This window comes from Macrotis lagotis, chromosome 7, assembly GCF_037893015.1.
Source record: "Macrotis lagotis isolate mMagLag1 chromosome 7, bilby.v1.9.chrom.fasta, whole genome shotgun sequence".
Classification (NCBI taxonomy): Eukaryota; Metazoa; Chordata; class Mammalia; order Peramelemorphia; family Peramelidae; genus Macrotis; species Macrotis lagotis.
Window position 1 is genome coordinate 209,778,535 of NC_133664.1, and position 16,362 is coordinate 209,794,896.

The 16,362-nt window shown below is 38.3% G+C and overlaps 1 protein-coding gene across 3 annotated transcripts in view; it reads right to left on the bottom strand.

Annotated features, from left to right (window-relative positions):
- The window catches only part of SLC6A13 (solute carrier family 6 member 13), an 81,798-nt gene that overhangs the window by 35,823 nt on the left and 29,613 nt on the right, over positions 1-16,362 (bottom strand). For 2 of the 3 annotated variants that reach the window (XM_074194692.1, XM_074194690.1), the window contains exons 1-4: positions 15,715-15,804; positions 12,596-12,814; positions 3,913-4,047; positions 2,313-2,453 (exon numbers count right to left, since the gene is read on the bottom strand). In XM_074194692.1, the coding sequence (XP_074050793.1) occupies positions 2,313-2,453; positions 3,913-4,047; positions 12,596-12,809 (490 nt within the window). In that variant the 5' untranslated portion in view covers positions 12,810-12,814; positions 15,715-15,804. Of the gene's footprint in view, positions 1-2,312; positions 2,454-3,912; positions 4,048-12,595; positions 12,815-15,714; positions 15,805-16,362 lie in introns of those variants that run through there. The other variant, XM_074194691.1, reaches the window with a different exon arrangement.

Genomic DNA, 16,362 nt, shown 5'->3' on the forward strand with positions numbered 1-16,362 from the left:
AGGATAAAGTAGAAATAGAAAAAAAATCAATCAAGGTCTGAAAGGGATACTAGGAGGAAAATTGTCAGGAATAACATAGCTAAATTCCACAACCCCCAGGCTAAGTAGAAAATATTAAGAGCAACAAGGAAAAAAACAATTCAAATATGGCAGAGTTAAATTAGAATTTCACTAGACCTAGCAGCAGCTACATTAAAAGACTGTAGGTCTTAGAACATCAAATATCAAAGCGCAAAAAAACTCAGCTGAAAATATCATACCCAGCAAAGTTAAGCACAGTCCTAAAAAAAAAAAAAAAAGGCATTCAATGATCTGCTAGACTTTCAGGATTTTGTTTAAAAAAGCCCTAAACTTAATAAATAATTTGACATACAAGATCCCACCAAAGACTAATTTCAAAGGATTCAATAAGAATAAATGGTTTTCTATTTATACATGGAAATATAAACCAAATGTCCAAGATTCTTATTAGTAATTGCGTAGCTGGAAAATAAGTTTGGGATAGAATCAAGTAGATGGGATTCTAAAAATTTTAACTGTGTTGGAAAAGATAAAGAAAAGAGTTAGCATGTTATACAAATGAGGTGTGAGAGGAATGGATGATACAGAGGAATTACATGGGGAAGAAGAACTTGTAGTTCTGGAAATCTGATGTTTGTCCTTCATTCTCAAAGAAGACCATGACACCAAGGAGATTATGCCATGACAAGAACACGATTGGATTTGAGTGAGGGATGTTGTGCTAAGTCAACAGTCTCTCTCCTCTGGAGCCATCTGGGTCCAGTGGCCAGATATGAATCAGATGGCCCTGGAAGCAAAGCAATCAGGGTTAAGTGACTTCTCCAAGATCACACATCTTGACTTCAGGGCTCTACCTACAATGCCATCTAGTTCTCATTGGAAATGGGTTAAAGAGGAAACTATATACAAAAGTCCATATACATTTATATGCATGGATGTATTTGTGTATATATAAGAATATGTATATATGTACGTATAGATATATGCATATATACATACATACATGTGTATCGTATTTAAAAGCCTTTTAAATTCAGAAAGAAACAAGAGGAGGGGACAGGAAACATAATAGAAGTGAGGATTTAAAAAAGGATAAGGGGGTGTATAGAAGAGTGATCAAGGGGGAGGAGAGGTATAGAAGGGTCTATAAGGGAGGGATTCTTGGAAGGAATAGGAGGGCAAGGTAGCAAGAAGGAGTAGAGGAGTGAGGATGTATTGTTGCTTTCAGAAAATGTTATAAAAATGAGAGATATACACAACCCAAATATACAGGTATCTATGAATTTATATGTATATATATGCATGTAAGTATGCATGTAAAGCTATATATAAAAATGGGTGTATATATATAAATATATGTGTGTATATGAGTATGTATATATGTATAAGTGTGTATATATATACATGCACACACACACACACATCTCCATGATTAATTGTAGCTTTGGGGGGAGGAAATAAAATTAAACTGTGCATAGTAGAGAACAGAAGACAACCTATAGGGAAGCAAAGAAAAGATGGACAACTTTGAATATAGGTTGTAGAATTTATTATATAGGTTTTATTGAAATGGAAATTTTTGCTTTATATTTTGAAAAAAAAAAGAAAAACAATTTTGGAAGATTTCAGAACTCTGATCAGTGCAAGGATAAACCATGAGACCTGAAGATGGCATTCACCTCCTGCCAGAGAAATGATGGACTTAAAACGCAGCATGAGGAATATATTTTTAGACATGGCCAATTTAAGAATTTGTTTCACTGGAATGTGTATTTATTATGAGGGTATTTTTTTAAAATTGTTCAGTGGAGAAAGGCAGTGAAAGGGAGATATAATATATGTTTATAAAATAAATATTTTTTAAAAACCCTTTCCCAACATAAATGGCAAATGGTGATCCTTCCTTTGCTTAATTAGTTCTATTGATAGAAAACTCATTACTTCCTGTGGCAGCTCATTCTACTTAGTTCTATCTCTAATTATTGGGAATTTGTTCTTTTATTTTAAGTCAAAAATCCTTCTCCTTGTGACTCCCAGGGGTTAGAAAAAATAAATCTAACTCCCTTTCCATACAACAGCTCTCCAAATAGTTGAATATAACTATCTAATTCTCTACCCTTCCCTAGCACCAACCCATCTGACTCCCCTAAATCCTTTATTCACCAAACTAAGCATCCCTAGTTCAATCATTTAACCCAGTTCAGTCCCCACCCAAGAGAATGTGAATGGGTTTTGCTAAGAGCAGCCCTTAGGGAGAGAGAAGGGAGGCTGAAAGGCAGTTTGTTTATTACCTGTGTTCCACTCATGATCACAGCTGCCCCAGGGAAGATCGATGGTAAAGGAACTGAAGAGGTAGAAGAAAGCCCAAGCCAGAACAATGATGTAGTAGAAGTTTAGTAGGATGACAATCACCTGGGAGGCATAACCAATACCTGGGGAGCAGAGCACAGAGAGGACAGAGGAATAGACTTGAAATGAAACTTAGAGATCATTCAATTCACCCTATCCCCCAGTGACTCATCTGAAATAGTAGGTGGTCTTCTGGAGAGCAATTTGGAATTATGACCAAAGGGCAATAAAAATGTGCATACCCTTTGATCCAGCAATACCACTACTGGGTTTATAACCCTGAAGAGATCATGAAAAAAGGGCAAAAACATTACTTGTACAAATGTATTCATAGCAGCCCTGTTTGTGGTGGCAAAGAATTGGAAGTTGAGTAAATGTCCATCAGTTGGGGAATGGCTGGACAAACTGTGGTATATGTACTTTATGGAACACTATTGTTCTATTAGAAATCAGGAGGGATGGGAATTCAGAGAAGTCTGGAGGGATTTGCATGAACTGATGCTGAGTGAGATGAGCAGAACCAGAAGAACATTGTACACACTAACAGCAACATGGGGGCGATGATCAATCTTAATGGACTTGCTAATTCCATCAGTGCAACAGTCAGGCACAATTTTGGGATACAGAAAAATATCTGTATCCAGAGAAAGAATTGTGGAGTTTAAACAAAGATCAAAGACTATTACCTTTAATTAAAAAAAAAACCCGTTACCTTATTATGTAATTTTGCTCTTATACTTTATTTTTTTTTCCCCTAAGGATAAGATTTGTCTTTCATCGCATTTAACTTAGATCAATGTATACCATGGAAACAAAGTAAAGACTAATAGACTGCCTTCTGGGGGGGGGGGGGAGGAAAGCAAGATTGGGGGGATGAATTATAAAATTGAAAATAAATAAATAAATTAAAAAAATAAAAGGTGGCCAAGGAAGAAGTCCAATATAGCTTCTTGGTCTGCATAGTTAGTGGTCTTTCCACTTGACCTCAGAATGGGTATTAGGAGTATGTGAGGACTCTTCATTTTCCCAACCCTATCCTGAAAAAAGTTTTGCTTTCTAGTGCTAACATTCTATTACTATCTGGGCTATTTATTCCTTCCATCCCTGTTCCAGCCTTCAAAAATCAGTCTTCTTGATCCTTTTGTTCATAATCATGACCTTTGTTTCACTGTTTTCCTCTCAGGATATCTCTCCAGCTGTTTTGGCCTAAAGGTCACTAATAAACAGTTATTATTAGTAGTATTTATACTCCCAGGAAATAAGTCTATACAGGTTTGCACATAACTAAAATGCTATAAAGAAAGTGAATGACACATTCCTTCATCACTTATTCCCTTATCCTTACTCCTTTGTACCTGATGTCTAACTTTCTTGCCCCACTGTCAAGCAAAGTCAGTCCCATTTACAAAATCAGCTGAGTTCCAACTAGAAATATTCACCTCTTTTTGACCTTGACATTATTTCTAATCAACCCAATTATTCTGATCAGTCTTACAGACACCACTGATGCTCACACCTTGGAGTTGAACTCTAGATACTTACCCTCAAAGATGGGGCAGATCTTTCTCCAGGCTGTTACACCTCCCTGGCTGGTGTACTGACCCAATGCCGTCTCCAGGAGGAAAACAGGAATACCACAGGTAAAGAGGAAGATGAGGTAGGGTATGAAAAAGGCACCTATGGGGGATAGGTTAGGGGAAACATGTATCTTGTACCTTGCACTGTGTCCAATCTCTTCATTACCCTCCATTTCCCCATTACATTATGTTGCTCTAAACTACCATTTGGGGTCTATGGACCTTGAAACCTATTTTCCATGGCAATTTTTCTCCCATGGCCCCCACTCCACCCCCAGCTACCTCATTTCAACCCAGAACAGGCAGAACATAATCATCCTTCAGTCTGATTGGGATCTAGTTTGCTGATAGCTCTGACTGAGATCTGGGAAAGAACAAGGTAGCTACTACCCTCTCTCAATCCTGAAGCTTTTTTTTCCACTATGAAAAGTCAATCTACCTTTACCAAGATTCCCCCCCCCCCAAAAAAAGTACTAACCCTTTAACTAAACCAATGCATCAAGTCCTTGTAAGCCAGAGTAAATTTAACATTACCTACAATTTGTAACTCCTTTCAAGTGTTGCTGCTGCCTTCAGTGGCCAAATCCCAACCCCCTTTTGTCATTCTTTTCATGAGCATTGGATATGATCAATATTCGGAGACCAGAAACATAGTTATTTTTGCACCTACTGGCATGGAAGTGGGAACAGAGGACTGGTACAGTAAAAAAGAAGAAAAAGAAAGGCTATACTTTTAGTATCTCACCACTGGATAAAAGCTTTCCTGAGAAATTACTTTCCTTTAGTCTTTCTGTTACTTCCACCCCAGAGAATGGGACCACAGAAGAGAGGCGAGTACCCATTCCTTATTAGAATCTAGTTCAAACACTATTAAGAGGTAACTTCTTTTTATTGAGATAACCAGACCTATTGCCTAGAAAACTGGCCTCAAAATGAGAGTTGGTTTGAAGTTCTACCTCTGAGCAAGCCATTTAACCTAGTGCCCCAGAGCCCTCTATAACTTAATATCTTCTTATCTTTCCAGAATTCTTACTCCCTAAATTCACTCCACTACTACCACTACCATGTATTTTTAGATCCAGTAATATTGGTTTTATTCTGTCTATTCCCTGACTTCCAGCATTTTCATTTACTGTCATCCAGATCTGCAATCTTCCTTTCTCATCTTGGCCTCCTGGTTTCCTGAAAACCTCAGTTAAAATCCCACCATCTGTAAGATACTTTTCCTGATTTCTTTTAATTCTAGGATCTCCCCACTATAGGTTGTCTCCAAATAATTATAGATCTATCTTGTTTGCATATCATTTCTCCCATTAGATTGTAAGTTCCTTGAGAGTAGGAACTGTCTTTTGCCCTTCCTTGCAATTCTAGATCTAAGCATAGTGTCTTGCAAAAAGTGCTGTTACTTAATATAAAAATGGTTTTTTTTAGGTTTTAGCAAGGAAATGGGGTTAAATGGCTTGCCCAAGGCCACACAGCTAGATAATTATTAAGTGTCTGAGACCAGATTTGAACCCAGGTACTCCTGACTCCAAGGCCAGTGCTTTATCCACTACACCACCTAGCCGCCCCCCTAATATAAAATAAAAGAAGGCTCTGATCTGCATTGGTCAAAGGAGTTTCCTCACCTGGCAGATCCATATATACATGTGTGTGTATGCATGTGTGTGTGTATGAAATCATAGGTTCCCTATCATAAGGGAACAAGAAGAATTTGGCCAGAGATAATGTTTTCTATAAGACCAATAAGCATGAAGGGTCAAAGTCCCAAAAAACAAGGTTCTATAGTTTCTATTCCTTATCCAAATCTCTATTCCTCCTGTACTTCCCTAATGCAGACTGTAGGAGGAGGAAGGAGAACCCCAGCATGCTGTTCTTCCAGAGACCAAGAAACAAAAAGAACTTTCACTTAAGTGCAATATGACCACAAATCAATCAAAGCTAGGGTGAAAGGGTTGAATGGGGGGGGGACAAGTCAAACTAGTCAGTTGACCTAGCAGGGATTAGGATTTCCACATTGTCGAGGGCTCTCAAACAGTACAAAGTGGGGAATGAATTACTGACCTAGTCCCAGTCCTTCCCCCTTTCCACGTTTTCCACTCTGAACCCTTTCCCAAGAAGTCAAGACAATATTTAACCTCACAACCCTGTTCTGCTCCCTTCCTCCTTAGCCACTTGAAAGAACTGCCCAAAACTGTGCTGAGAAGGCCAAAGTCTACATCTGTTGGGTAGAGCAAGGCAAAGATAGGGAAAGGGATAACAAATCTAGAATAGAGTCCAGTAGGTGAGGGAGCACCAGTCCTTTCTCTTCAGGTACTCTGCCTTTGAAACACTTCAGGGAAATGTCATCAAGAGAATTTCTAATAAGAAGTAGGGATGATTCAGGAATAGAACTTGGGTTCTCATAGCTAACATCTCCAACAGAAACATCACAGACTATGCTAATCCCTCCCCTTACTCTAAAATTTTAGGTTGTTTTTCCTAGGTAGCAGTATCAGTAGCAATAGGAATATTCACACATCACCACCACCACCACCGCCACCACACAAGAAAAGTGCCCAATCATTGACTCTCTTTATTAAGGAAAATACTCCCCTTGAGGGATAGGGTTTCCAGTGTTCTGTGCAGCTCCTAAATTCTATAATTCTCTTAGGGTTAATCCAAAAAAGGATGAATGAGAGTAAAACAATAAGGCCATACTTCAGGTTTGAACTCAAAGTACATATTTCCATGACTTTCTCAGAACTCTCAAATCCCCTGGAAATCCCAGCCTTACTGGAGAAACACATTTACTGACTGTCTGTCTGTCATCTATCTATCTATCTATCTATCTATCTATCTATCTATCTATCAGTACATAAAAGATAGGGGCAGGGAGGGTGGACTGATGGGATATCAAGTCAGTTGTAAAACTACTTCACCAAGTTTTCTAGGTCAGGTACCTCATTCCTCAGACACTTGTCCCTCCAACTGGCTAGAGACCATGACTATTGGAACTTTACTCTGATCTCTGGAAATTTTTTAAATAAGAGGAATAAAAGCCCTCATCACACTTAAAGTCCCAACTCCCTGAATTAAATTAAACCTGAGAAAATACTCTCAATATAAGAACAATTTCTGTCAAACATTTTTTTCAGGGAGTTAAAAAAAACACTGGACTTAGAGTTTGGGGATCAGGGATCACATTCCTAATATTTAATTGCTGGGTGACCCCAGGCAAGACACAACACTAATGTATTTCAATTTCCTAATATTTCCAGTGGATATAAAAATATTTGCACTACTACCTCACAAGATTGTTGTGAAGAAAGCATGACATTGCAAACATTTTAGCCATGAGATAATATTATTTCCAGCCTAATTAATCATTCCTCTCTAGGATTCTCCTTTCCCTTTTGAAAATGATTTCAAGGACCTAAGATTATTTGAGTCTCATTCTTTCACCTCCTTGGGGGTGGGGGTTGGGGAGGAAGAGGGAAGTTGGTTCTACTAAGGGGAGAAAAGAAGTACAGAGAACATTTTTTGCCTGTGACCAGCCTGTTTACCTCCAACTGTGCACATAAAAACAAAAGACTCTGTATATAGAAAATTTTTAAGTTTTTTTTTTCCAAGGCAAATGGGGTTAAGCGGCTTCCCTAAGGCCACACAGCTAGGTAATTATTAAGTGTCTGAGATCAGATTTGAACCCAGGTACTCATACTCCTCACACCAAGGCCAGTGCTTTATCCACCTAGCCACCTAGCCACCTAGCCACCCCTCTGTATATAGAAAATTTTGTCCTATGTGATTAAGCAGGCAAGAAGCTTAGTAGTCAGTACTAGCTATCAGTAACCATTTTATTAGGATGGGAATCTGGGGAGGAATAGAGGAGCAAAAAGAACAGCAATGACTTGAGTAAACTAAAAAATAAACAGAAAAACTGAAATTCTGATAAACAGCCCCAAAGTAACTCTCTCACATGGAGAGTCTTGGTGGGGGGAGAAGGGCTGTTGTTGTTTTTAGTGTAGTATTCAAATGGTGGTTCTTGGAGTTTTGCAATCCCCCAACAACTCCTGAACTCAAATACCACCTCATTGCCAAAAAATCTTTATTTAAGTGTCTAGTTCATTTTTCCTTAATATTGCAGCAGATCTTTAAAGTCTCAGGAGTAGGGAAAGGGTAGAGAAGGAGACATAGCTCTTTCACAAAGAGCAGTTTGTTAACAGATTTTCAAAACTCTACAATATCAGTTTCCATGTCGAGAATTATTCTGCAGTGACCCTGTGAGATCCCAAAGAGGAAACAAAATAGACAATCAAGAAAGTTCATTCACCCCACTGCTTCCTAATCATATAACACAAAGTTTTCTTATATGAAGGCATTCCTCTTTCTAGGAAGAACAGGTTGACATCGAATGAACAATGGTTCTGAATACTTCTCACAGTGAAATATCAGGGTGTAGGCTTCCTGGGAAAATTTAGTATACTAGAAGATGGGAAGAAAATGAGGGATGAAAGCAGACAAACAAGTAGGTTGGTCTAAGCTCTCTAAGATCAGCAATCTAGGTTTCCAAATCAGGAAGCCATTCTCCATGCTCATCTATGGTCCCCACTGATCAAAGTCTTTTAGAGTGAATCTTGGCAAGGGGTTCATTTCTGATCAGACCAACCTTTTTAACCTGGGACTAAAGGACTTCAGCAAGGAACAGAGTCAAAGACAACTTCCCCAGAGGGCCAGGATCTCAGTAATATTCTCTGCTTCCAAATTCTACTTTTCCAAAGGTTGTACACATGTTCCTACCCCATGATCCACAAGGAATTCTAACTTGGGTCCAAATATTCCAAGGCAAATGGGTTTATTTTGTACTTTTCTTCTCTTTACTCACCCCATTCCTGCCAATTCTTTGACCAAAGATCACCCAGTTCCAAAGAGGCTTGAGGAAATCAGCTTCATCTCCTAATCCTCTTTCTGCCAATGTGAGGGGCTAAGCGGGTTATTCAATCTCAAAGGTTCCTGAGCTCCAATTAAATCCTCCAGACTCCCAATACAGTTTCAGCAGCTGAGGTGCTTCAGCCAAAACTATAATGGTCCTTATGGTGAACAACATGGAGGAAGGCCTCAGGTTGGGGGGTGGGGGTACACAGGTAGGGAAAGAGGCCTAGAAAAATACCTATGATGACAGATTCTAAGGCCATTTTTCCAGGTTGGAGGCTTCTGTCAATCTCAATGCCTTTTGCAAAAGTATCATTTAAGCTACAGGTCTTGGAGCAAATACCTAATTTCCACAAAGAGGTAGACCCCTCCCCATACCAGTATTCATAATCCCTCATATCTATACTGTATCTATTCTACACATACACCTCAAGCACTAAATGTTTGGAGGTACACACCAGGATAAACACCAGGTTCAATATGCTAATTCTAGCTGTAACCTACCTCTTAATCACTTAAGAAAGAGAAATATAAACACACTTCATTAATCCAAACTGGCAGCTCTGCCAATGGCAGAAGATATTTGAGCCCTGTATTCTGTACAGCAACCCACTAAATTACGTCTATTATTTCTGTCTATTCTATATTCATGCCCTTTCCAAACATATCTAATCCAGGAAGGTGACACAAGCCTTGCTTCAAATCCTTCCCCTTTATCTCCACATGTGAATTTTGTATAGCCTGTTAAGTCTGATATTGTCAACCCAGGTATCCATGCATCTCTTTTAGGGTTCTCTAAATTAGGGAACCAGATAAGGGAGTCAAAATAAGCTATCCTGAAACCTCTTTTCATTATTCAGGATTTCTATAAGAATTAAGAAGTAGAGCCCAAAACTGGAAAATTTTTAAGTCAAACCGTGGATAAAGAAGATTATGAAATACAAAACAATTTTAATTAAACAACATGCAAAAATGATTGCAGAAACTAAATAAAGACTGAAGAGAAATGGTCAAATGGAATAAATATTTACAGCATAATCTAGAAAAATCTAATCTCCAAGATACAGAAATTGATATTAACATAAACACCAAAAACCTTCTCCAATTGAGAAGTAATCTGAGTAGTTTTCTAAAAGACTGCAAATTCTAAGTAACCATCTGAAAACATGCTCCAAATAACTGATAAGAGATTTGCAAACTGAAACCATTCTGAGGTTTTTATATCAGAGTATATAAATTGAAAAAGATAAACAAAAATGGGAATAGTGTCGTCAGGAACTATGGAAAGACAATTATACTAATACAGTTTTGGTGAAACATGTTGTGAGTTAATCTAACTGCTCTTGTTATCAATTAAGACTATTGCAAGAGGGGCAGCAAGATGGTACAGTGGATAGAGCACCAGCCCCAGAGTCAGGAGGACTTGAGTTTAAATCTACCTTCAGACACTTGTTATGTAACTGTGTGACCTTAAGCAAATCACTTAACTCCATTGCCTTGCAAAAAAATACCCCACCAAAAATAAACCAAAAAAAAAAAAATGTTGCAAGAAACATGACTAAACCATTCATTATCCTTTGACCCAGAGATCCTATTGTTTGACCTATATCCCCAAGGAGGTCAATGATAGGAAAAAAGGTACATCCTTATATATTTATAGCATTATTTTCTGTAGCAGCAAAATCCTGGAAACAAAGTTGATGTTATCAATTAGAGAAGAGCATAGGAGAAGATTCACAAACAGAAGTGAACTGAATCAGAACAAGGGTAATAATATACACAATGACTACAACAAAGAAAAGAAAAAAAATGAAACTAATTATAATAATCAAACTTGGTCCCACTTAAGAAAGGAGACTTTGTAGAGGTGGGATACTATAAGTGCAGCATGTTACCTCTCCTCCCACTTTTGTTTTTATTCTTTGTAACAAATTATGGCCAACTGAGTAGAGAAGGAAAAGGAAACAGTAAATGAAGGTAATCTGAAAACAGAATATATAAACAATTTTTTAGACTAAATATATTGGATGAATTTTTAATGTACTCTGAGCATCTCTTCATATTTTGCATTTGCAAAAGTAATAAAAAAAACTGGAAGTAGTCAATGTTGATGAGACTTTGGAAAGACAGGCACATTGATGCCTATGAATAGGTCAAACCATTCTGGATATCAGTTTGGAATCGTGTAAGAAATATAACTAAATACACATGCATTTTGACTTCAGGGAATAAGAAACAGAAATGAAGGTCCAATGTATATCAAAATGAATAACATTAAATGCTGCTTTTGCTATAAGAAACTAAGAATATGAAGAACACAGAGTAGCATGAGAAGATCTAAATGAACTGATGTGGAATGAAGTAAGAAGGGCAAAAAAACCCCCAAAATACCACAATGACCACAGCAATTTAATTGATAGGAAGGCAAAAAATAAAAATAATAATCCAAACCTAGAAAGAAAATGAGTGCTCATTGATTCAGGAATAACTGAAAAAGAATTTGGCATAATAATATCATCAAATTGAATTTGGCAATTAGAAATGATGAATATGAGAAAAACAGAGAAACAGGAAGACTGAATAAATAAGTATAAATAAATGTAGAATGAAACAAATCAATATAATGGAAAAACAAAAGAATATTATGTCCAACTACCATAATGTAAATGTAAATGTAAAAAATCATTAAAAGGAAGCCAAGCTTTAAGTAATTGAAAAATCAATGAAAATCCTGGAGAATACATATGTAAGAGAATAGATATGTAAGAGAAATGGGAAACTACTGGGTCAGAATACTGAATACCATGTGAAATGTATTCACTGTATCAAGTGCTTTTTCTGGAAAGGTGGTAACAAAAGACATCAATAAAACAGTTAAAAGTTGTAGGGGGTGTGGGGTGGATAGGTAGCACAGTGGATAAAGCACCGGCCCTGGAGTCAGGAGTACCTGGGTTCAAATCAGGTCTCAGACACTTAATTACCTAGCTGTGTGGTCTTGGGCAAGCCATTTAACCCCGTTTGCCTTGCAAAAAAACCCAACAACAACAACAAAAAGTTGTAGGGGGTTTTCTAAAAGAGGAGAGAACAAAATGTGAAATGCACATTCATTTAGGTAAAAAGAATGTCTCGACACCACAAATGTTCTAAGATACCATAGTTTCTCAGGCCCCCTTTAATTACTTTTGCCAAACACAGGGAAACAAGCAGCCAGCCCTCGAATTAAGAAGATCTGGGTTCAAGTTTACCTTTGACATTACTGACAGTATGAGCTAAGGCAAACCCTTTAGCTTCCATGTGCCCTCAGGCAGGTTTCTAAATTGCACAACCCTGCACTGAGTTCCAATAAAATCACAAGTCTGTGTCAGAAAAAACAAATGTTACTTCTATGCTTCTGAAGGGCTAAGAGTGCTGTTTTTCAACCCCCCTAAATTTTATCAAAAAACAAAGCCATGGTCACCCCAATCTAGTTATGGCTCTGAAGAGGAGAAATATTCAGTCAGCATGCATACTATAAGTAGAGTCAAGGATGACACTGCCTACCCCTGATTGTGATGACTATCTCTATGAAGCAAGAACCCCTAGGTCCAAAGGTCATGATGTTGGAGGCAGTTTAGTGGTTCAGAAAAAGGTACAAGGAAAAGTAATAGGAGTCTCAGGACTTTAGGACACCTGAAGAATCATTGCATACAGAAAATAGAAAGAGACTCCCCTCCTTTTGGAAGCTAGTGGGTGCTCACCTCCCCCATTCTTGTAGCAGAGATAGGGGAACCTCCAGACATTGCCCAGCCCAATTATTTCCCCAGCTACAGATAGCACATATTCCAACTTGTTGTTCCAGTGACCCCGCTCTAGTGTGCCCTCCTCTTCCTCCTCCTTTTTCTCCTTTTCCACGACTGAATAAGTTGGTATTGTCTTTCCATTGCTGGTTGCACCAGGGACCCTGCTATCCATTCCACCTGAAACAGAGATAGAAGGTCTTGTTATTGGTAGGAAATTCCTAGAAATGAAACTCCCCCTAGTTCCAAAAGGAAAGGAAGGAAAGGAAGGAAAGGTAGGAAAGGAAAGGAAAGAATTAATTCTACCTCAGTGGTCACTTCTTCCATAGCATCTCCTACTAAGAAATATCTAAATGCTCCAGTTGCTGAGACCAACTCAGTCTATAACCCTAGATTCTCTAACCTGGTAACCCTTCTTTCCTTTTAGAAGGCATTCATTAAGCCCAGAAGCCCAGGAAGTTCCCCACAGATTCCCACAGATTATGTAATATCAAGTGAACGGAGAAAGGTCACAAGACCACAGACATTGTCTAGGTCTTGCTTTCAATGCAGCAACTAGCCTTCTAGATCTTGGAAAATATGGAGAGTTGTGGTAGCATTGATGATGTTTTCCATTCTGGAAGCCACATTCTAGGAAGGTCATTGATCAGATAAATAGCATCCAGAGCTGAGTGAAATGAACTATGGAGGGCCTAAAGATTAAACGATAAAAGAATTTTGTGAAAGGACTGTTTAACATACAGAAGAGAAGGGGTGTATGATAACATCCTTCATAAATTTGAAGGGCTGTCATGTCGGCAGTGAATAGGTGGCAATGAGTAAGAATGCCAAGAACTATGTCCAAATCCCACCTCAGGATTTATGTAACCTATCTATGTAATCCATGGCAAGTCATTTAGTCTTTCAGTCTCAGTTTTCATGTCTATAAAATGGGGATAATAACAGCACCTTTCCTCACAGGGTTGTTACAAGGATCAAATGAGATAGAATTTGTAGAGCAGTTTGCAAAATTTAAAGTGCTATAAGAATGGTTATTATTATTATTTATTATATTTGTTTGGCCCAGAAGATAGAACGTCTGAACAATGGGCTCCAGTTGTGCAAGGACAGATTTAGAATTAATGTTGGAAGAAAAAAAATAACTTCCTAACCACCAGAGCATCCAAAAGTAGAATGTAGCTTGTGGGTTTCCCTTCACTAAAGGTCTTCAAGATGAGATTGGATAACCATTTGTCAGGTATGTGTAGACATAATCCTTGTTCAGGGATCTTCCAACTCTGAAATTCTGTTATTTCATGATTTTGTGCCTAGGTCAATAGAGGGTTTTGTCTTATTAACCTGGAAGGCTTTAACCTTGTATTTTTCTAATCCTTATCCAGTGAAAAGAAAGAACTAGTAGAGGAGATCATGGTTCCTGAAAATATAGTGCTCTGAATGTAAAAAAGTTGATTTAAATTAGCATAGCATAGGGTGGCTAGGTGGCACAGTGGATAGAGCACTGGCCCCTGAGTTTAAATCCGGCCTCAGATACTTAATAATTACCTAAGTGCAAGCCACTTAACCCCATTTGCTTTGCAAAAAAAAAAAAAACCCTAAAATAAAAGTAGATGATAGATAGATAGATAGATAGATGATAGATAAGAATAGCAACTGGAATCTTCATGTTTCTCTGTTGCTAGGATCTAAAAGTGATATAAGTACCTGCTTTTTTTTTCCCTGCATGGGGTGGGTTGAAGGAAAGAGATGAATGTCATAGGGAATTAAAAGCATGGTTAAGACATAAGGTTAATGAAAAGAATTTGGTATCTTCCATTTCAGATACATTCAAGGGATAGTTGATTCCTAATTGTTATTTCTAAAGGCCAAAATGTGTGGTGAAGAAAAAAAATGTGTATTATTCCCTTCTCCATCACATATTTGCCAAAGAGGGATCATGATGATAGGCGAGCTTCTAGATTATGCCAAAAGCACCTAGAGATGGACATTCTTAGAAATATCCTTTTCTCCTGTCCCAACCCTAGTATAGGTATATACTTGAGGGCTCCCAGCATAACTAGCAACCGAAGATTCTATTAATTCTACCCATCAGTACCTCTAAAGAAGAGAGAACGGGAATTTTTTTCTATACACCAGAAGCCTTTCACTATCTCTGCTGGCCCAACAATATACTGGCTTACTATTAGGACCAAGGAAGCTAGCAGTATGTATGTGGACAGGAGATAAGGGCCATGCTTGATAGTCAATACAGTTTAGGAATAAAAGGAAAGGGTTCAGGTGATTATGGGAAGACTAGAAAAGAAAGAATAGTCCAAGCACTTTAGTCCTCTTCAGTTGCTGTTATAAAAAAGTTCTCTTGGTTGGTTCTTTCCTTTCCCTCTCTTCCTGATAGATCTTTTTCAGGCACAGAAAAAATGCTTGCTAGCTGTATTCTTCCTTGCTTTCCCCTTCTGTAGCTTCTCTCCAGTAAACCAATCCCTTCATGGGTCTGTAAAGATGACTTGCTACAGAAGTTTTCCAAAGCTTTCACTCCCACCTGGAGTGAATCATTGCTCCATTTTCTAGAGGAGACCAAGAACTTAGGAACAGAAATCAGACAACCCTTAATCACTTGGAGAGAGAACTCAGGTGCCTTGACCTCTCTTTATGGTTTTTGTCTACCAAATCACATTGTGGTCAAATACAGTTGTCATAAAAAGATAGTAGAATGATAGATAGATAGATAGATAGATAGATAGATAGATAGATAGATAGATAGATAGATAGAAGATATAGCCACAAATATGTGTATATATATATACACACACACACACACACACACACACACACACACAAACACATTTAGAGGAAAGAATATGTTTTCATACACATTCACACAAATGATTTTTTTCTACCTCTTTTATTTAAAAAAAATCTGATTTTGGTTGCACTCAAGAACCTGAAAATCAGAACATGTTCTACAGAAAGAGGGAGAGAAAGAGAGGGAGGGAGAGAGAGAGGGGGGAGAGAGAGAGAGAGAGAGAGAGAGAGAGAGAGAGAGAGAGAGAGAGAGAGAGAGAAACAAATAAGGAAATGTTACAGACCTTAAGGAAGGAGCTGCCAGGGGTCCAGTTAAGGGGGGAGAAGAAGAATCCAAGAGGGAAGGTACTGGCTATTTAAAGTATGGGTTGAGAACGCCTCTGCTGCACTGTAATTCTAAACTTTGCCCAACCCACATTCCGCCCTCCAGCCCCCACCTCCTCCCCACAGCCACCAACCAACTACCTCCACATGAGTGATTTCCCAGCACAGAGTGTGAGTGTGTGTATGTGTATGCACGTGTACACACTCTTCAAGATGACCAAATTGCCTATGTTCTTATCTGGAGGAAGAGGAGCTCTCCCTGGTGGGTCTACAAGTGTCTACAAAGCAGATGTCATCATCTCTGTGTTTCTTTTTCTCTACAACCCATTCTCTTTACCTATCCCTACCTGAATTCACATCACCAGAATCATTGGATACTATGTTGTAAAGATGGAAGATGAGACATGGTGGTCTCTATATTATAGAATGAGCAATTAGATGATGCAACGGATAGAGGGCCAGGTCTGAAGTTAGAAAGACTCACCTTCATGAGCTCAAATCTGATCTTGAATACTTACTAGCTGTGTGACTCTAGACAAATCACTTAATTTAACCCTATTTGCCTCAGTTGCCTCATCTGTGAAATGAATTAGAAAAGGAAATGTTAA